The sequence below is a fragment of the Cajanus cajan genome, chromosome 6, assembly GCF_000230855.2.
Source record: "Cajanus cajan strain Asha chromosome 6, NIPB_CcT2T_4, whole genome shotgun sequence".
Taxonomy (NCBI): domain Eukaryota; kingdom Viridiplantae; phylum Streptophyta; class Magnoliopsida; order Fabales; family Fabaceae; genus Cajanus; species Cajanus cajan.
In genome coordinates, this window is record NC_138522.1 from 3,110,178 (window position 1) to 3,131,919 (window position 21,742).

General features: G+C 33.1%; 1 protein-coding gene and 1 long non-coding RNA gene across 2 annotated transcripts; one reads left to right on the forward strand and one right to left on the reverse strand.

The window, feature by feature from the left end:
• Window positions 1-68: 68 nt before the first annotated feature.
• LOC109814863 (lipase-like PAD4) lies at window positions 69-8,662 on the reverse strand. Its single transcript, XM_020379379.3, has 4 exons — window positions 8,506-8,662; window positions 7,985-8,312; window positions 1,641-2,360; window positions 69-1,111 (listed from the first exon to the last, which is right to left on the reverse strand). Exons 1-4 carry the CDS (start codon window positions 8,526-8,528, stop codon window positions 293-295), a joined length of 1,890 nt encoding a protein of 629 aa, XP_020234968.1. The 5' UTR covers window positions 8,529-8,662; the 3' UTR covers window positions 69-292.
• LOC145958908 (uncharacterized) lies at window positions 8,186-21,114 on the forward strand. The gene is made up of 2 exons (XR_014434463.1): window positions 8,186-8,327; window positions 20,521-21,114. It is a non-coding gene; the product is annotated as an uncharacterized LOC145958908 (long non-coding RNA).
• Window positions 21,115-21,742: the final 628 nt, after the last annotated feature.

Genomic DNA, 21,742 nt, shown 5'->3' on the forward strand with positions numbered 1-21,742 from the left:
GGTTCTACATCAGCATGCTTCAGTTTAGACTTATAAAGGAATTGTCTCAACTCGTAAGTATCAAGACATTATTTAAGCAAATCAGGGCCTTGCATTACATTATAATGGTGTTCTACATCAGCATGCTTCAGTACATCATCTTCAAGTTTCCAACCCTTTTAAACACAGCATTCTGTGAAGCATAGCCGGGTTCAACATCCAAAACATAAGCACACAAGTTATTTTGCAAACAAGTAGTTCATAGGCATAATATTACAGAGTTAAGCTTATTTATTGATTTCATCTAAAATCACTAAGGAATTACTTCCCCATCCAGAAATGGGTTAAAGTCGTGTGGGAACCTCTTCACCTTTGCTTTGAGTTCCCTCAGTCCTCTCAAGTCTTCCACCCATGTACTATAACTTGAGTTCCTAGCAAGAACATCTTGTGACACCTCCTTGTTATCAATAAGTTCCATAGCATACTTCTCAAATTTCTCAATGTTATCCCACAGCAAAGCCACCTTGCTTGTGTCAATCTCACTTCTAACACTATTCAACCACTCTCTTGCTTCCTCCACCCTTGCCCAAAAGCATGAATCTTGAGTCAAACTTGCAAACGTGCTCCTCCTCTCATTATTTTCTTCCATGGTTGCCATTTTATCCTTCCACCACCTATCAAAAATCTTATATCTCCTCTCTCTGCCATGCTCTATGTAATGTCCCTTGGTTGTGTGCGTGCCCTTACCATAATATTCTGCAATGTCTAGTGGCTCAACTAGGAGTTTGTAGAACTGTGAAGCATTGACCCATTTTTCTCTCACTGCCACATCATGAGGAAGCTCATTTCTCTCCAACATTTCAATCACATTGTTCCAGAACCTGGCAAGTTTGTGACGGTTCATGTTGACTTTCATGGCCATTTTGGAAATGCTCCTTCTACTCTTGAACAAGTCGTAGTACCCCATTTGATCAACTTGCTGGTCACACCAAGCTTTGTAGCATTGTATTTCGGCCCTATAAGGCACAACCTTTGATAATGTAATTGCTAAGATCGCAGCATTCATGGTTGGTGAAGGACCCATTCTCCTTGTCATCTTAAGGCACTCCTTGGCAGGTTCAATATCCAATTCCTATATAGATTAGAATGATAGTAATGAAATCTCCTTTCTTCTAGTGGAAACTATATATGAATCATGTGTAGCTAATAAATAATAATAATAATACAATGTTAGTGCAAAGACAAAAGTACTCATGCATCATGCTACATTCTCAATTCATGTTCAATAAATTGACATTTTGGTGTTTACTTAAAAAAATAAAAAAATAAAAAAATAAAAAAATAAATAAAAAGAGAGAGAGAGAGATGAAGAAACATCACGAAGTGTGGTGGAGAAGTTATAGCTTGGTCCTGAATCACCATGTGTTCATGCAGTATCGTTGATGATATTTTCCTACTAGAATTAGAGCTTCACTTTGATAATATGTACAATAAATGATTTCATTAATATTAATGTGTATTATCGATATAAAATTGTAATTCTAATTAAAGAATAACTTTAATAAAACTTGACTACGATCACATAGATATTAATGAGGACCATGGTGGTCGAAACCAAGCGATAACTTCTCCGTAGTGATGTGACAAGATAGTACATTTACCTGGTTTGCTAAACCTGAAGACTGAACTGCCAATTCAAGTCCTGCTTCATAGCTTGAATCAGGAATGTTCCCCTGCACGGAATCTTTCTGGTGCAAGAATTGCAAAGACAATTTCTTAACATAGTCTCCATATTTTAGATGGTCCTCAAAACTAGAAGCTGGAGAACCTGATGCAAACATCAAATGCATCATCTTTATAACAGCAGTTGAACTATCCACACACACTGCTCCTTCTGAGGAAACAAAAAGGTAGCTTCCAAATGGGTGAAACAAAACAGGTGCAGACCCTTCTCCCTCTTGTGTGGCTGCATCCAAGCAACGGTTCACAAAGTTGAACAACTCTTTCAGTTGGTCAGAAATTGGAACTGCAAGATTTCGAAAGCCTGGAACAGTCATGGACAGTTGCCAAAACTGAAGAAGGAAGTTTAGCTGAGCAGTGTAAGGGGTTATGGGAGCAAAGAGTAGCCTTGGCATTATGTCATGCTTTGAGACTACATGGCAGAAGTTACCAGCCCATCTTTCTCTGAGAATGGCACGTGAGAAAGAGCCATTCCCTAGCAATGGTGAACCAAAAGTGATGCATAAGACTGACACAGAGGAAGATATGTGGTGGAGGTAGGACAATAGCCAAAGGGCACATAGAGAGGCTGTGGCTCCTCCAATGGAGTGACCGGTTATAACAATTGATTTGGTGTTGGTGTTTCCAAGCATTGTCAACATCTGAAATGGTTACACTACAGTTAGTCAGGATTAAGATTCTAGGAAAACAAATGTAACTATGTAACCAAAACTAAAACATTCTTTCTCATATATTTTTTATTATTATTAGATAGAGTGTAGCTGGTGCTCCCAAAAAAGTATTCTAAGATTGTAATATGGATATGGGAAATACAACAATGTTATTTTAATTAAACATTATTATATGTACATATTTGGATTCTAAATTATTAAAAAAAATTGCAAAATAGTTATTACATGTACTTAATTTAATTCATATTTGTAGGATGTGGTCTAGGTTTGTAGGACACTAGGATGTGACTCTCCGACTATTGGACTCTATGCAGTCTTGTTGGCTGTTGCTGCCAAAATATGAAATAAAAAGTAACGACTTTTTTGAATAAATTAAAAGTAACGACTGATGCTGTATATATTTGTAATTAATTATGTAGACCAAAAAGCTCACTGCCCCACTTTAACATAAATTATAATTGATGAGGGGAAATCAGCTCACTAGCAGTGATAAATTATTTTTTAACATTATGTAGAATAAGTTTTAATTAATTGACTATAAAAAAAATTACATGCATAATGTATGAAAATTAAACTAAAAACTCGATAAATTAAATATTAACATTTTATAATTTATTAAAGAGTTTAATTTTCACGTACCGAAGTATAAAATGTTTCACATTGTCAACCAATTAAAGTTGATGATAAATATAATTCGTAAAGTAATTATCGTTGAAGTTAATACACTAATTAAAAAACGACGTAGAAATTCTTTATACTATTAATGTATGTATAGATTATTTTGTCTCTTTACTTAAAAAAAAAAAATTAAAGGAGCAAATCCTTCTGAGTTTAGCATTATTGACAAATAGTTGTCTTTTAAATCTGTAGACCCATTTCATTTTTAGTCGTGTATATCATTTTTTTATAGACAAAAGTCATCTTAACGATTTTTATACACTAACCTCCTATTATAAGGGTGTTAATTGAATATATTAGCACAAATTTAATTGAAAATTGACTGGTCAATATTAGATATTGTACAAGATAAAATTGAGCCGACCTTTATTTATTAAGATGGTATATAATTTTAATATTATATAGCTAAGTTGTAGAAAAATAGGAAATAAAAACTAGACAATTTTTTAGTATATATTTTAAAATATATAATCATATTATAAATATATTTTCATTTTATGAAAAATGTTATCAATTAAGTCAAAAAGTTCATTATTATTATATAATTATTAAATAGAGTATAAATTCAAAAAAAAATAACATAAAGTATAATTTAAAGTTATTTTTAAAATAAATTAGATTAAATTTCTAAAATCTTAAATATATATTAAAAAAAAAATATAGTTGAGTCAAGTTAATGAGATGGAATGATTTTTGACATGCCTCAGCTAGGATATCTTTGTTGCACACACAAAATACTTCCTTTAACATCTTTGTTAGATATTATGAGTTTAACTTTGACACACAAAAACTATACAAAATTATATTATTAATCGATTAGAAACTATTTTAAATATGAATTTTAAAGTAATTATTACATAACTTAACAACTTTTAATTACATTAAACTTTATGATTAAATTCATATATAAAAAATATTTTTATACTATCATCATATTCTAATTGAATTCTTATTGGTTTATTTTTAATTTACATCCATTAAAATATACAAAAAAAGTACAGGAGGGCCTACTATATTTTTTGTGGCCCAATAATTTAACTTGTGTCTTTTTCTTTTGTAATAATATTGATCATGTTCTTCATTGACTTAAAAGAAGTCTCATTCTTTTATTAGTTCCTGAAAAATATTCGAAGTAACATCTTTGGCTCAAAATTTAATAAATAAATAAAAAATATGATAGAGTAATATTAATGATATTTTTGGTAGAGATTAGTCATGCATAAAATAAGTACATATTTTGTATCAATAATATTATTATAAAAAAAAAACAAATATCAATCATATATATTTTCAGCTTTCACAAGTCAATCGTGGCGATTTTCTCCTATTAATATACCCACATTATATAATGACGATGAAGATATTAATTAGGAATAATGGATGGTTCATCATTTCTAGCATTGACTCCAAAAATTGATCCTACTTGAAGTCTTTTTGTCTACAGGATGGCGGAGGCAAATAATTGTTACATCAAATTAAGTGTGAGTCTCCAATTTCAAAGTAGAATAATGTTAAGCGGTGTCTCTATCATAATGACTTAGTTAACCAACAAAATTTACCATAGTTGATAGATAAATAAATCTCTTAAACATATCGATAACAGTTTAATTTTTTTATGCAAAAAATAACCTTATTGAAAGATATAAAATTTATTTCAATAATCTAAACATTTTAAGAGAAATTGGACTTGGACTACTACAAAAATATTTATGCTTTGTACACACATTCATAATGGCTTGGTTGGTAGTACTTATAAATGGCGAAAATTATATTGAGAGCTTTTTAAGGGGACCCATGTTTGGCACAAACTTGTGGCTTTTAGCCAGGGAGCACTGCACACGGCAAAATTCTTCTTTGTTTTATGTACCCTACACTTTATATTAGAGTCTAAAAAAAGGACAATAAAATCAATAATTTCTCGAATCAAACACCGGGTGATGTCACCGTAATACTAACGGACACGACAGGTAAATGTTTTCGCGACCAAGACTCAAGTCCAATTTAAGGACGTTATTCTTCAGAAACTTGATTGATTTCAAATGATAACGAAGAGACAATTGGTATTGGTTGCACTCATTGCCTAGTTCGTTGGATTGACAATAATCGGTTCCTTTGAAATATAAATATTGTACGTAGAGGGGAAAGAATGTTGAAAAAATAGCAAACTATAGTGTAATTAATAAGTTATTATTGATAATTGATATGCAACCTCAAAAAATTAGAACGATTAGGGTTATTGGGTTATTTTTACAAGCTTTGGCTTAAGTTAACTACAATCTGTATGAGATCGCTCAATTTCGTAAAAATTAATGTTTTTTTTTTATATTTTATATCTTATCAATTGTGACTAATAACCAAAAAAAAAAAAAAAAGTCATTAAGGTTCTATGGTGGGAATTTGTTTAATTTTTTCTATCATATTCCGTATATTCTTCTTTGCTTTATTTTTTTTTTCTCAGTCGCACTCATTTTCACAGCTTAATAGGTCCACCACACGAAAAGGGGGGATGCACACATGGTGATAGGTGTGAAAGCGAAATGAGATGTTAAGGAATCAAAAATATTTTATATACAAAAATGTAATAATGCATTTTTCTATACTTTTTAGTGTAATTTCAACCTACTTTTGAATAAGCTATTCATTTATTTATTTCTAATGGTAACCCCAATATATATAATGTTTATCATGTCACTTTTTAGGCTTAAACCTTTTTCTTTTTACCTTTCAGTTTTATCGTTTTCTTCAAGACTGACTTCTTATTCTATGGATAATCTGAGTCTAGTTCAGGAAAAGAGTCGCACGACCCAACAATCTCGTAACATAAACCGTCATATAGAATGCCATTTTTTCTGTTAACGACGCTGAGAACCCTTTCCAAAAAAAAAGGAAAATGTTGTCATGCTCCTTTTAGAGTGTAATAAGGAGGAGAAAGAAACAAAGATTAAAAAATAGAGAATAATAAATATAACAAGTTATTGTGATAAGGGAGGGAGCGAGAGAGAAGAGAAGAGAAAATAAAGAATATAAATATAACTATTCAAAAGAAGAAGGAAAAAAAAAAGTGGATACATACTTTTTCAGTGTATAGAAAAGGAGGAAGGATCATGAAAGATAGAAAAGAATGAAAAAAATAAGAAAAAAAAATGTTATAACTAACGTCATTGTTATCATATAATAACAAAATAAAAAAGGATATAAACAATAAAATAAAAATTATTGCCGGAAAAACGTTATTCAATGATGTGCAATGCTGATTAATGTTATTCTTATTCAATATTCCAATTATATTCATTTCAGTTGCATTTGATATCAATAGAATCATGCTATTGGGTTTTACATTAATAGAATCACGCTATTCGATATTTTCCTGTTTTTGGTAGTTAAAATTCATAGGATTTTTGGTGTCAAAAATATTATTAAAAAAAAAAAACTTCATACGATTTTGAGGGTCAAACATGATTATGTTTCATAAACGATACATGTGGTAGACGATATATATGATTTTCAAGAAGGAAAATAAGTTATAGAATATCTCTTAAAATAATTTCATGTTTTAAAAATTAATGAGAATAAATGTTTCTCTATTTTGAGATAGAGAAATAAAATGAGATTGAGAAAAATTCTAAAACATAAAAGTGCAATTTTACTTATATAAACTTATTGTTTACCGTATATATCCAACATGATTATGTTGACCATGGTTAAGTTTTATTATTGACTCATAATCTATAAGTATTAGTGATATAGCATTTAGATATAAAAAAAAATAAAAATAAATACAAGTGAGATTTTATAAATAAAATAAATACTAAAAATACTAATTACTTGTTAAGATAAATATAAATAAAATATTTGTTTACATATTTTTCTCTTATTTCTCTAAATATCACATTTTTTTTGTGTATTTTATAACTATCACATTGATAGTAAGACTGAAATTTTATAATTTTGAAAATTAAAAAATTAAACATCTTTATTTTAAAATAAAGACTAAAATTAGATAACAACAAAAAAATAAAAATAAAAAACATAATTTAACTATTTACGATTTACATCGTCATAGTATTATTTTTCTATCAAAACACAAAGGACTGGTGCACAGTTCACACCTCACTTATTTGATATGTACACAATGAGAGGTAATTAAAGAAGATGCAAGACAGAGAAGTGAATATACAATAAGACATATGACTTAATGCGATAGAAAGTGGAAAAAATAATGAGCGTCGATGTCAGTTTGTCATTGAAAATGGTTCCCACATGTTTAATAATTAAGCTCGTGAAAATATATCATACAAGAACAAGAACAAGCATATATATGTATCACGGACGATGCCAAAGACAATAATGAAAAATGGGCCAAAAACAAAGTCTTAAAGATGCTTCTAGAAATATATATAATGCCATGCGTTTATTATTTTAATTAATTTCTACATATTTTAGTTTTTTAATTGGTCAAAAAAAAAGTTAAGAATACCTACAATTTGTTGAAATTAACTTTTTTATTAATATTTCTTGAAATTTATTTAAACATGTTCTCTCTTAATCTGATTTATTTTCATACGAACTTGAATTACTTGATGATAAATTATTATATATTGTTAATACAATAGTAGATGGATCGAGTATTTCATGTCTTTAATAATTATACACAAATAAATATTAAAAATTATAAATAATTATTCAAAAAAAATATAAGATTTTTTTTATATTTAAGAAATATAATAATTTATTAAAAAATGATAATCAAACGATTAATTAACCACTAGATTATTCTAATGGTTGAATGGAAAGGAATTAAAGTAGTTAAAACATGAGAACCTAAGTTCAATCCTCGTCGCGACTAATTACTAAAATATATTTCTTTTATATTAGATACGGATATATTTATGCATGAGAGTTGGAAACGGAGAAACCTGATTTCGGAATGGGTCGAAAACGGTGGAGAAGAGATTGAGCATCCCAGCGTGCACCATCACAGGCTCATGGCCTTCCTTGTTGCGACGCGCCGAGAACACTGCCACGTCACCGATACTATCGAACGCCACCAACTTCCTCCAGTTCGACTCCGTCGACGCCGCCACCATTTCCACGCCGGGGAACGCCACGTACACCACGCCGCCGCCACCCTCCGTCACGAAATTCCGTGGCGCGGTGGCCGCCGCCGAGGTGCACAGCCTCCACGACTCCGACAACAGCGGCGTCGACGCCACGAACGCTGCCACCATCTCGCTCGTCTCGAATCTGACATCGTGCCAGGTTAGTATAATTATTAATTATTAATTGTGGTGCCTTTTTTTTCTTCTTTATTTTATTTTTATTTTGGAAGTTTTTAGGTATTATTTAATTTGAAGTGCAGAGATTTTTTTAAATAGTTGGAGTGGGTGGGGAATTATCAGTGGAGTGTTGGTGAGTGGTGAGGAGAGTGAGTACTTACGGTGAAACTTGGTCGGAAACCATGGAAGAGTGATGTGTTCTTCCTTTTTCTTCTATGGTTGAAGTGTTGTGGGAAGAATAAGGTTTTGATGAGAAGAGAATTTATGCGAAAATACTAGTGGGATAAGATTTCTAAATGGAGTGACACTCAATTTATACACATTTTACTTTACTTTTTTCTCTTCCTTTCCAGTTTTCACACATCACATCATTCCTTTTATCAAGGTTTTTGAATTTCTATTTTCTCCACTTATATATGGAGTTTACTCCTAAACTAAATATGATAGAATTATTGACTTATAGGACTTATTTGAACGCATTATAGTATGGAATTTTTAGAGTTATTTTTTTTACTAAAAATAAAATATTACTTTTTACATAGAAATTTAAAAAAAAAATAACTTTATATTTAAATAGGTTAATTATTTACATTAAATTTTAATGATAAAATTATTAAATCAAATTTTTTAATGTAAATTAAGTCTATCAAATTTAAAAATATATAATACTTTGTTATATAAATTTAAACAATCATATAATATATTTTTATAAATGCATAAATTTAAATTAGTGTAAAAGAATATCTAAATATTTAATAATTTATTATATTTACAATTATCATAAGAATCTTTTCTTATAAATACTGTACCATCAATGTCACTGTATAAAGTAAATATTTATTACATATGTTATAATTATAAAAGTGTTTTATAATTAAATTTTTATTACACTGTTTTGTAATTAAATGTTAAAATAATTTATGTGTTCTTAGTCATTTTAGTGAGTAGACCATTATAGGTTTTTTTTTTTTGTGAACTATAGTCATTATAAAAACTTGTTATTGGAATGTGAGTATTTTCAATTTTTTTCTTATTTTGGGGTGATTAATCATAGGTGATGCTGGTAAATCTAGTAACACCCATACCATGTAATGTAAGGAAAAAAAAATGTCTTGAAGAGTGGCATGAGACGTGGTATTAATGACGTTGAAGTCACGTGCGAGATTACTATTGACACATTTAACTCTAGCATTGTTTTTACTATATATTTAACAAGTGTTGTTGCTCTTAAGTAGGGGATTTTTTTTTACCTTTTAGTGTTATTATCCCTAAGTGGAGGGTCTATTTTATTTTATTTTATTAAATATTGTCGTTTTCCATCAATGGAGACTATTTTTTTCTTTTTTTTATTCTTCCAGTGTTATTGTCCCTTGTAGGGATATATTTTTTTTAATAATTTTTTTATTAAAAATTATTAAATATGTAATAATTTTTTTAAATTTTAAATTTAATTTTTTTACAAATTTATTTTTAATTTAAAATTTAAAAACATTATAAATTTTTAATGTAATAAATTATTACTTATTAATTAGTTACACTTATATATATATATATTAAAATAATTTGTATTTTATTAATTACTATATATTTTATGAATTAATCCTTTTTTATTAATAAATTATATGGTGTTACCTTGGGTAGTGACACATTTAGTCAAAATGTTGTAATGGTGTTGTTATCTTTGACAATATCATCAATGTTTTTTTTGTTTTTTTCAAATGCTATCGGAATTAATGAAATTTAGGAGTGGGTAGATGGATTTGAATGCACGGACCTCTTTTAAGTCCGATCCGTGAAGTCTATGGATTTTGTAAACTTAATCTACGGACTAGTAAACTACCTGCAAACTTTATTAATTAATTTTTTATATATTAAGACTTTAATATTTGGTTGTGTATTTAATTTTTTAAATTATTATGATATTAAAACTATGTTTAGTTTATGTATATTTGTCATTTATATTATTTTAAAGATATTTTGATACTTTTATTATTGAAAGTTTGATATTATTATATAAATATTGATAATATTTTTAGTTTTAACATTTTAATATTTGGTGTTTAAGACCATTCTAAATGTTGTTAAAATTTAGTTTGATGAATTTTAGCTTAACATTAAAAGATTTTTGTTCTTATAATTATATGCATTATTCGTCGGTTTTGGCGGATTCAGGCTGGAAAAAAAAATCATTTATTTTGTGGAATGGGCTTGTCTGACTTGGATAAAATGTGGGTGGCACAGAATGCAAAGGAAGAACTCTCTAAGAGAGAAAATACTCAATTGAGTAATAGAAATGATATTGATTGATCAGTGCCTTGAGAGCTTACATTGATAGCTATTTATAGGAATCAGAAACAAAGAAAATACAAATCATAGAAGCTGGCAATTTAGAAAAACAGAGGGGGTGGTGGTTGCTTTGTGGAAAAAGAAATTCGGTGGTTGTCATTGTTGACAATGGTGACTGGCATGTGCTGGCATGTGGCTCATGTGCTGGCATGTGGCTGGCATAGCTTTCCAGATCATTCTCCCGGGGTTGGAAAAGACTCGTCCTCGAGTCTAAGCGTCTTCCTCATCGAAGTAGGGTGAAAGGTCTGCAACATTAAATGTAGCAGAAACACCGTAAGAACCTGGTAGCTCGATCTTGTAGGCATTGTCATTAATCTTCTGGACTACGCGGAATGGACCATCAGCTCGTGGCGACAGCTTGGCATTGGACTGTTTTAGAAACCTTTCTTTCCGCAAATGAATCCACACTAGATCGCCTTCCTTGAATACCTGTTGCTTCCGGTGCTTGTCTCGTTGAGCTTTGTACTTTGCATTTTGCTTTTCAATCCTAATTCTGGCTTGCTCATGAAGCTGTTTAATTTCTTTGGCTCTCTGGTCAGCATCAGCGCTGAATTGACTCTTGTCTGAAGACGGAACCAAGTCTAAAGGGGTAAGAGGTCGTGCACCGTAGACGATTTCAAAAGGACATTTACCAGTAGCTTGATTAGTGGAATTGTTGTAGGCAAATTCCACTTGAGCTAGAATCTGATCCCAATGGCGAAGATTTTTACCTACAAAGCTGCGTAGTAAGTTACCTAGTAGCCTGTTGATAGCCTCTGTTTGACCATCTGTCTGTGGATGGCTAGCACTACTGAACTGCAACTTCGTACCCATCTTTTTCCATAGAGTTCTCCAAAAGTGACTCAGAAATTTAACATCTCTATCTGAAGTGATGGTTTTAGGAATTCCGTGTAGGCGAACAACTTCCCTGAAATATAAATCAGCAATATTAACGGCATCGTTAGTCTTTTGGCATGGAACGAAATGTGCCATCTTCGAAAATCTGTCCACAACCACCATAACAGAATCTTTTTGTCTTTGGGTTCGTGGAAGTCCTAGGACAAAATCCATGCTGATGTCTTCCCAGGGTGCAGCTGGTACCGGTAATGGTAAGTAAAGGCCAGTGTTTTGGCTTTTGGATTTAGCTAGGTGACAGATTCTGCAACGTTGAATGTGGCGAATGACATCTCTCTCCAGCTTAGGCCAGTGAAAATTCTCCTTGATGATAGATACAGTCTTATCTCTACCAAAATGTCCTGATAATCCTCCATCGTGTGCTTCCCAGATAATGGCTTCTCTTAAAGAGCAACGAGGAATGCATAAAACGTTGTCTTTAAATAGAAAACCTTCATGACGATGGTAATGTTGGAATGGCTGATCTTCGGTAGACTTCCAAACAATGTTGAAATCTGGATCGTCTTGGTATAATTCCTTGACGGTCTCGAAGCCAATGACTTTTGTTTGCAGAGTAGTGAGCAAGAAATGACGTCGGCTTAGGGCATCAGCAACAGAGTTCTGCTTTCCTGACTTGTGTTTGATCAGGAATGGATAGGCTTGAAGGAACTCAACCCATGAAGCATGCCTGCGGTTGATCTTTTGTTGTGAACTCAAATGCTTGAGAGCCTCGTGATCAGAGTAAAGAATGAATTCTTTGGGAAGCAGGTAATGACTCCAGTGCTGAAGTGCTCGTACAATGGCATAGAACTCCTTGTCGTAGGTCGAGTACTTTAGCTTTGCATCATTTAGCTTTTCACTGAAGAAAGCTATTGGTTGGCCTTCCTGGCTAAGAACTGCACCAACACCAATGTTAGAAGCATCACAATTTACTTCAAACACTTGATCAAAATTAGGAAGGGCCAATACTGGAGCATTGGTCAGGTGGTGCTTTAATTCATTGAAGCTTTCCTGAGCTTGTTCTGACCATTGGAATTTATCACCTTTGATACAGTTGGTGAGTGGAGCTGCAATTGTGCTGAAGTTCTTGATGAACCTGCGATAAAAAGAAGCCAATCCATGAAAACTTCGGACATCGTGAATGGATTGAGGAATTGGCCAACTGTTAATCGCCTCGACTTTGCTGGGGTCCACCTTGATACCGTCACTAGAAACAATATAACCAAGGAATATAATTTCATTGGTTAAAAATGAGCATTTCTCAAGGTTGGCATAGAGTTTCTGCTCCCGTAGAACTTCTAACACCTTCTGTAAGTGCTTCAAGTGCTCCTCCTTGCTTTTGCTATAAATCAGGATATCGTCGAAGTAAACGACTAAAAATTTTCCATTGAAAGGCCTTAGTACCTGATTCATCAGTCGCATGAAAGTACTGGGAGCATTGGACAATCCAAACGGCATGACTGTCCATTCGTATAGACCATCTCGGGTTTTGAAAGCAGTCTTCCATTCGTCACCTGGTCTAATTCTGATTTGATTGTAGCCACTGCGAAGATCAATCTTTGAAAAGATAGTGGCGCCATGAAGTTGATCCAACATGTCATCGAGCCGTGGTATTGGAAAGCGATATTTGATGGTGATCTTGTTCACAGCTCTACTGTCCATGCACATCCTCCAAGTTCCACCTTTCTTTGGAACTAGAATAACAGGGACAGCACAAGGACTGACACTCTCTTGAATCAAACCATTTTTCAATAATCCTTCAACCTGCTTTTGTACCTCTGCATGTTCCTGAGGGCTCATTCTGTATGCAGGCTTGTTAGGGATCACGGCTCCTGGTACAAAGTCTATGGCGTGTTGTATGTCACGCATAGGCGGTAGTCCTGGAGGAATTTCTTTGGGAACAACATCTGGAAATTTTGATAAGAGTTGAACAATCTCTGCAGAAGGTTTAGTTCCACAATTCTGTTCAAGTACTAATATAAATTCCAGATTACATACCTCATCTTTAGGCACCTTGGTGACTAAAGAAACTAAGGGAACTGTTTTCTTTTTATCCTGACTGGTTTCTTCGGGAGGCAGTGGAGCTAATTTGATCTTTTCTCCATCCTTGGTGAAGGAATATGTGTTGGCGTAGCCATCAAATTGAGCTCGTCTATCATATTGCCATGGCCTTCCTAAGAGGAGGTGACAAGCATCCATGGGGATGACGTCACACCAAACTTTGTCTTTGTATTTTGAACCAATGGAAAATGAAACAAGACATTGTTTGGAAACCTTGACTTCGCTTCCCTTATTGAGCCATTGAAGTTTATATGGGTGTGGATGGACTTGAGTTGGCAGCTTGAGTTTCTCCACCATGTAGTTGGATACTACATTTTCACAACTTCCACTGTCTATGATGACGTCACAGATTTTACCATTACTGGTGCAACGAGTGTGGAAGATGTTGTGCCTGAGCCAGTGATCGTCTTTTGTTGGCGCTGTGTGCAGACTTCGCCTTACCACTAATAGCTCTCCATGATCGGCAGGCGTACAGTCTTCGTCATACACAGGTTCAATGTCTGCTTCTGATTCTTCCTCTGATAATTCATGTGGTTCTTCTTCAATGATGGTGAAAGCCTTTCGATTGGGACAGTCGGAAGAAATATGTCCAAAGCCTTGACATTTGAAACATTTTATAGTTGATTTGGATTGTGGGGCAGGTTTGGAGTTGTTGTTTTTGGTATTTTGGGCTGGTAGTTTGGAGGTGTTGGACCGGGTGTTTTGGGCTTTACTATTATAAAAAGGATTTTTGGATGAGGATGGTTGATAAGGGTTTTTAGAGTAGGAAGGGCGGAACGGGTATTTGGATGTGGAGGGTTGGTCTCGAAGAGTGGTGGAGAGTTGTTTTTCAATTTTGATGGCAAGTTGTACTACATCATCTAAGTCCTGGTACTGTTGTAATTGGACTTGGTTGGCTATTTCAATGTTTAGTCCACCAATAAAACGAACTATTTTTTGTTCCTCGTCATCTTTAAGGTCACATTTCATTACTAACAACTCAAATTCCTGGGAATATTCTTCTACTGTGTGTGACTGTTGAGACAGTTTGTGAAGCATCATATAGTTTTCTTGCTTATAGTGGAAAGGTAAGAACTTACTTGTGAGTTTCTTCTTCATCTTCTCCCAAGATTTGATCTTTTCCTTCCCTGCTCTTTCACGCTTCTTGTTGAGATTCTCCCACCAGATGGATGCATGCTTCTTCAATCGGATAGCCACCATTTTGACCTTGAGTTTATCTTGAACATCATGCAGGTCAAAAATTCTTTCCACCGTTCGGAGCCAATCCATAAATTCGTCAGGTTGTAATCTCCCTTCGAATTCAGGTATATCTACCTTGAAATTATGAAAACGATTGGTTTGTTGTGTCCTTGACACTTGGTGACTTCTAGAGGAATAAGAAGATGAGGAATCACTGTTGTCTGACTCATGATTTGGTTTATTCCTCAGCTGTTCAAGTTCAACTCGTTGACTTGCAACTGTTTCTTGAAGCTCTCGCAGTTGCCTTTTCATTTCCTCAAATTCGATATCTCGAATGGTCACATCGTTTTGCTTTCCACGAACCATGGTGAAGGTGGATAGGAATAAAGGGGTAATTTAAGAGGTTAAAGGGGTAATATGGGAATTTAGGTTAGGGTAAAATGGTTTTTGTAGAAAAGGGCAATTTTGGAATTTTGAAAATATAAGGGCTAAATTGTAATTTTAGAAAGTTTAGGGGCAAAAATATAAATTCAGAAAGTACAGGGGTAAAAGTGAAATTTCAAAACTTACAGGGGCTTTTTTGCAAATTATGAAACTTTGGTCAAAGTCAACACTGAAGACACGTGGCAGAATATGGTTGGTCAGAGGTGGCAAATGAGGGTTCTCAGTCAACGTTGACCACTTATACGTGGCGTCTCCTGAGTGGCTGATTAAAGATGACGTGGCGCTTATGTGGCGATGACGTCAGCTTGTCTTCAACCTCCAGAAATTCCGGTGACCGTCAAATTTTCCGGCGAACTTTTCCGACGAATTTTCCGGTGACTTTCCGGGTGGTTTCCGGCGATACAAACTATCGTTCCCAAGGTTTTGGGACCTTCCGGACGCTTCTACGGGGTCGGTTTTTCGAGAAAAGGCCTCTAAGGGTGGGTTTTCGGGGCTGGCCGAATTTCCAATGGATTTTCCGGCGACCGGAAAGTTCCAAATCTCTTTTCTAATAAACCCAAAGGCGTAGGAAGCTTCGGAACCTTGCTCTGGTACCAAAAATGGCACAGAATGCAAAGGAAGAACTCTCTAAGAGAGAAAATACTCAATTGAGTAATAGAAATGATATTGATTGATCAGTGCCTTGAGAGCTTACATTGATAGCTATTTATAGGAATCAGAAACAAAGAAAATACAAATCATAGAAGCTGGCAATTTAGAAAAACAGAGGGGGTGGTGGTTGCTTTGTGGAAAAAGAAATTCGGTGGTTGTCATTGTTGACAATGGTGACTGGCATGTGCTGGCATGTGGCTCATGTGCTGGCATGTGGCTGGCATAGCTTTCCAGATCAGTGGGTTTCACGGGTCAAGCCTTTAAATAGGCTAGACTAGTTCGTATATCTACCCTTAATGATATTAAAGATCGTCAACCCAACCACCATTGTCCATGTAGTGGTTAATCAAAACTTAGTAGTGTACAATTTGATGTAGAACTTTCCCTGTCAAACTGTAGCCCATTGGATGAACTTTACCTCTATCACCATAGAATCTTTTTGAGTATATATGTTTACTAAAGTAAGAATTGATTGTGTAAGATAGTTTTACTCAATCATTTTTTATCAATGGAAAAAGTAATAAAAGAAGAAAAAAAATAACTACTCCTAAGGTACAAGGTTCTTATAGCATCCACAAGGACAAAAATAGATAGTTGTCTTGGACACTTAGACAAAGCAAAAAATTAATCAAAATAATTGGATCCTAATCTTGTCGATCAATCAGCGTATTTGTCTCCCTCCTTATAAATTATGTCTAAAGGAGATATCCTAAGGGAAAGTGAGAAAAACTCTAATTTTGGAAATTAGAGGAGCATATGAGTGAAATACCAACACCGTTGCTTAATGAGCAATAACTCATTCGTTAAATTTGACTCACAAATAATAGAGTTGTATCCCATCTTATGTTCGATACGAAGATCGTGATAAAATGTCCAATAATTTTGTATATACATTAGTTGAGACACCACAATATCTTGCAAATCCTTGAAATCATTGCCTGTGATGATTTTAAAGAAGATCGTTAAAACTTGACTTGTCTAGATTTTTCAAAGAGTCCCCATTTGTGTTGATTTTGAAGCAAATTTTTTATTAAAATTCAAAATGAAAAAAGAGTCATCATGGTATTGATTTGGTTGATCACATATCAATCATGTCAAATAAAATCCTGAAAAACTTCTTAATTCTTTATCCTCTTATGTAAGCAGTGATTGCAAAAAAATACATCTATTACTAATTGAATTATCTCTCAACCTACCGTAAAAATCATCATCATCATTTAATTATAACATATAATAAATTTATTGATTTTTTAATAATTATTATATATATTACTTCATTTTTATTAATTGATATATATAAATACCGACAATAGAATTCATTAAACTTGATTTATATACCTACTTGATATATTGCTCTTAGCCTAAAACTATTGGTCCATCGATGAATGTGTGTGTGAGATTAAAGATTTAAGGTACCATTAATTTTCACTTAGTGATTAAAGTTGGATTCCAAATGAGATCTGCCATGGAGCAGTGTACTCCACTAGTATTTCCCGGTTCTTAGGTCATTGGTCGTTGTCTTTTTATCTGTTGGACGCCTTTGGCTTTTCTTATGCTTGCTTATCTCCACCACAAATGTTAAGTAACACATTTTTAATATCTTATCTTTAATATTATTTTATTATTAATCGATGTTTATTAAAAATACAAATTTCAGAAATATGGATATTCTTTGGTAATTCTCTTGTTCCGTTTTCATCCTCTCTACATCTCTCCATTTTTTTTTCTCTCTGTAGTTTTTGGCTTATATTTTCCTTGTCTCTCTCCTTCTCATGATTTCATGGATTTTTAGCTGGAGAGGTAGGAGAGCTATAAGGGTTGTAAAGATAAATTTTAGTGGATTTGATATTGTATTTAATAAGTCTCTTTTAATTTAATAATAATAGAAAATATTATTTTGAAGAAAACATTAGAGAAGCTGTCGCTAGTATTTCTCTTTCTATTATAATATTATTTCTTCTGGACTTGAATATTAATAAAAATAAAAATAATTAATTGATACATTAATTAAAAAATAAGTTAACATTATTTAATTTTGTTAATCTTAATTAAAAAAAATTTCAACGTTGTCATTCATTAATTGGAACTTAATACTAAGAATAAGGATAAAAATAGATTAAGTTTGTTCAATAAAGGCCTATATGACCTAGTCTAGATAAAGCTCGGACAATACCAAACCTTTTATAAAATATTATCATCTTTGATTACAACCCAATTCACTAAATACATGTTAATAATAATGCAAACATTTTTTACCAATAAAATTATAATATGGAGAAATAATTCAAAAGAAGTTTTATCGTATCCTCGATAAATTAAGGGTTTTGATACTGTATTTGATGTGTATGTACACATCGTTATTTAAAAATCATGTCAATCTTTTAAATAAATTTAATTTTTGACTTAAATTTTTTTTAATTTTAAAATTCTTATTAATATTTTTTATACTTATACGGTAACAATCCCTTCTTGTTATTATTGGAGTTTCAGTGAGGTTTTGTTTGAGGAAGAATTCCAATTCAAATTTGATCAAAGATTCACAGAGGGTCGTTCGTCGCATTTCATTGTTACACACTAGACTACCCTTTTTCAAAAGTTCTATGGGACCACCTACCACTAGTCTTTGAGCAGGGGGTTTATTGCACAAAAACATCGGGATGTAGGCTCCCGAAGAGGGAAATCCAAAGAATGTCAGATGCAAAGTCCTACACCTCATTGAGATCATATTGGCATACTCTAAAAAAAAAACAAAAAGAATAGACCCCATTGAAGACGAGAGTGAGGTACATCAAGGTCATTTTTGTCCACTACCCTTCTCCCGAAGTCATACGTGGTAAATCTTTGATCAAATTTAAGTTAAATTTCCTCTTTAAACAAAACTACATCGAAACCTTAATAAGAACAAGAAGAGAAGTTGCTACTATATAATTATAAAAACATTAATAAGAATTTAAAAATAAATAATATAAAATTTTTAAATAAAAAATTAAATTTATTTAAAACGCTGACATAATATTTAAATAATGTATATACATACACATTAGATCAAGTATCAACACCCCTCATTTATTGATGGTACAATGATAACCCCATAATTCAATCTAAAGACACACTTAGCACATCTTTGATAGCACGTCACTTACATAAATTTAAGGAGTATCGTGAATTTTCAAGCAAAACCAAACATGCACTTAGAATTCTCATAGTTATGTTTTGCCTGGATAACTCATAACTGGATTCCAATTTGATGAAAAAGCCCAAGTAACTATTTGAATTCGGCAGATGATAAACACACCTCCACTCTCGTATAAACACACCCCTTTTTTTAAAAAAAAAATTATAAAATGTCTAAATTACCCTTTAAAAAAATGAAATTCCTAAATTTACACCTCTCTTCCCCGCACCCCACACCCCACACCCCTCTTCTTCCCAAAGCCTCTTTCCGCTCAATGTCATCAAACAACTTTCAAGAGTAATATGAATATACTTTTACAGTCATTCTGAATAGAAAAAAAAGACTAGCCCCACCATAACCAGCATAAGAAAGGCTTTTTGCCAGTGAAGGATTTGACACTCGTAAGTATCCTTTATACTAAAGCTTCTTTACAATGATTTTCTTTTATATAAGTGCTCGAGTTAGGGTTGTTGACTCGGAATTTGAAGTATACGATCCATTCCTGGCCGATTTCTTTGTCAAAACTTTAGTCTGGAACGGCACCAAAACGGGCCGTTCTGCAAGAAGAACGGCCCGTTCTGCATGAAGAACAACCCGTTCTGCTTGCAATGCGGCCCGTTCTACTTGCAGTGCGGCCCGTTCTGCTTGCAGTGCGGCCCGTTCTGCTTGCAGTGCGGCCCGTTCTGCTTGTAGTACAGGCTGTTCTGCTTGCAGTACGGGCCGTACTGAAAGTAGTACAGGCTGTTCTGCTTGCAGCACGGGCCGTTCTGGGGTCGTTCTGTTGCAGTACAGGCCACCGCGTCACTTTTAAAATGACTACCTTATGACTGATTTTAAAACCCCGATTTTAAAAGTCATTTTTGTACTAGTGTTTCTTTCCATAGAACAAGTAAGAGTCTTTCTCTTACAAGACCACCTGCTGACATTCCGCACCCCTCTTCTTTCTCTTTCTGACACTCCTCTTCTTCTTCTTTTTTTCCCGCACCTCGCACCCTCTGTTCTTTCTCTTCCCCACACCCCTCTTCTTCTTTCTTTTTCCCGCACCCCCCATCTTCTTTCTTTTCTACCCCTTTCTTCTTTTCTTCTTCATCACTTTCTTATCCGACCTCTCTACCTCCTCTTCTAGCCTTTTTAGTTTTTGTAATATCTTCTTCTTTTTTTATTTTGTTATAAACTGTAAGCTCACGGTTTAGTGTCAAAGGAAAAGGTGTAAGGTCATATGCATTTTTCCTCCAAGTAATTCTCCTCACTATCTCCACCTTCTTCTATATTCTTTTGTTCTTATTGTTTGTAATTTATTATTGCTCATTGTTTCTCTATTTTGTTAACATTGTATCTCATCTTTACATTTCTTTTTAGGATTCTTTATAGGGTTTGTGTGTTTGAAATTGATTGATCAATTGTCTTTGTATTTTGAAATTGATCGATCATCTATCGTTATGTGAAGTTATGGCACGAACAAGAGGTGGTAGCGTTGCACGAAAGCGTTAACGACTAACAAAAGATAAGCAACATGTGAATGCTCAAGTACCTATAGTCGATGATCACGAGGAGCCTCAAGAGGTCATGTTAGATGGTGTTGTAAACCCTCAAGCACCAAGGTCGTTTCTAGGAGGCCCTGAGGATTTGTCGGTCCTTAGGAATTTTTCAGACCATGTTGCAACCTGCTTATGGAGTGGTGAGGTAATTAATGTTGTTGGATTTTTTTAATTTGATGTTTAATAAACTTTTATAATGACAAGATCATAAAACATTAGGATCGTGGTGAGCTTAAGATTGTCAATCATGGAAGAAAAGTAAAAAGTTTTGTCATCAAGCACCACCAAATATAAAAATTGGTAGATAAGTCTGGCTTAGCATCACTTCTAGTTTGCAACTACCAGATGGTGGATAAAGGTCTTGTGTCTGCATTTGTTGAGTGATGGCATCCAGAGACAAGCTCATTCCACTTGCCAATAGGAGAGATGACCATCACTCTTGATGATGTGTCATGCTTATTGCACCTACCAATTATTATATATTGATAACTTAACAAAAATAATTGATTGTTCAATTACCTCTTTAGTGTTAAATACACCACTATAGTCCATAGTCTTATTTGTTGTTCAATTGGTTGATATATTCCTCACCTCAGACATTTTCCTAAATGTATTTCATGTGCACATATAAATAAAAATAAAATATTAAATAAATAAAAATATAATGAGAGATAAAAAAAATATAACAATTGTACTAAAAACAAAAATATAGTATTTTAGGAATAATAAAATTTTTATTCCAGAAAATATTTTCCATAATATTTAATTCTGTAGCCTCCGAAAATGTTTTGTTACATAATTACGGAAAAGTACTTTCCATAATACCAAAGTTACTGTTACGGAAAGTTCTTTCCGGAATTATATAAAAATGTTCCAGAAAATACTTTCCATAATATTAAATTCTTATTCCGAAAAGTATTTTCCAGAAATGTTTTGTTACATAATTCCGGAAAGTACTTTCCATAATATTAAAGTTACAATTACGGAAAAATCTTTTCGGAATTATATGAATAATAATTTTACTATTCCGGAAAGTACTTTCCGGAATGCTAAAAAACTTATTTTACATTCCGGAAAGTACTTTCCATAATATTAAAGTTACTATTACGGAAAGTTCTTTCCGGAATTATA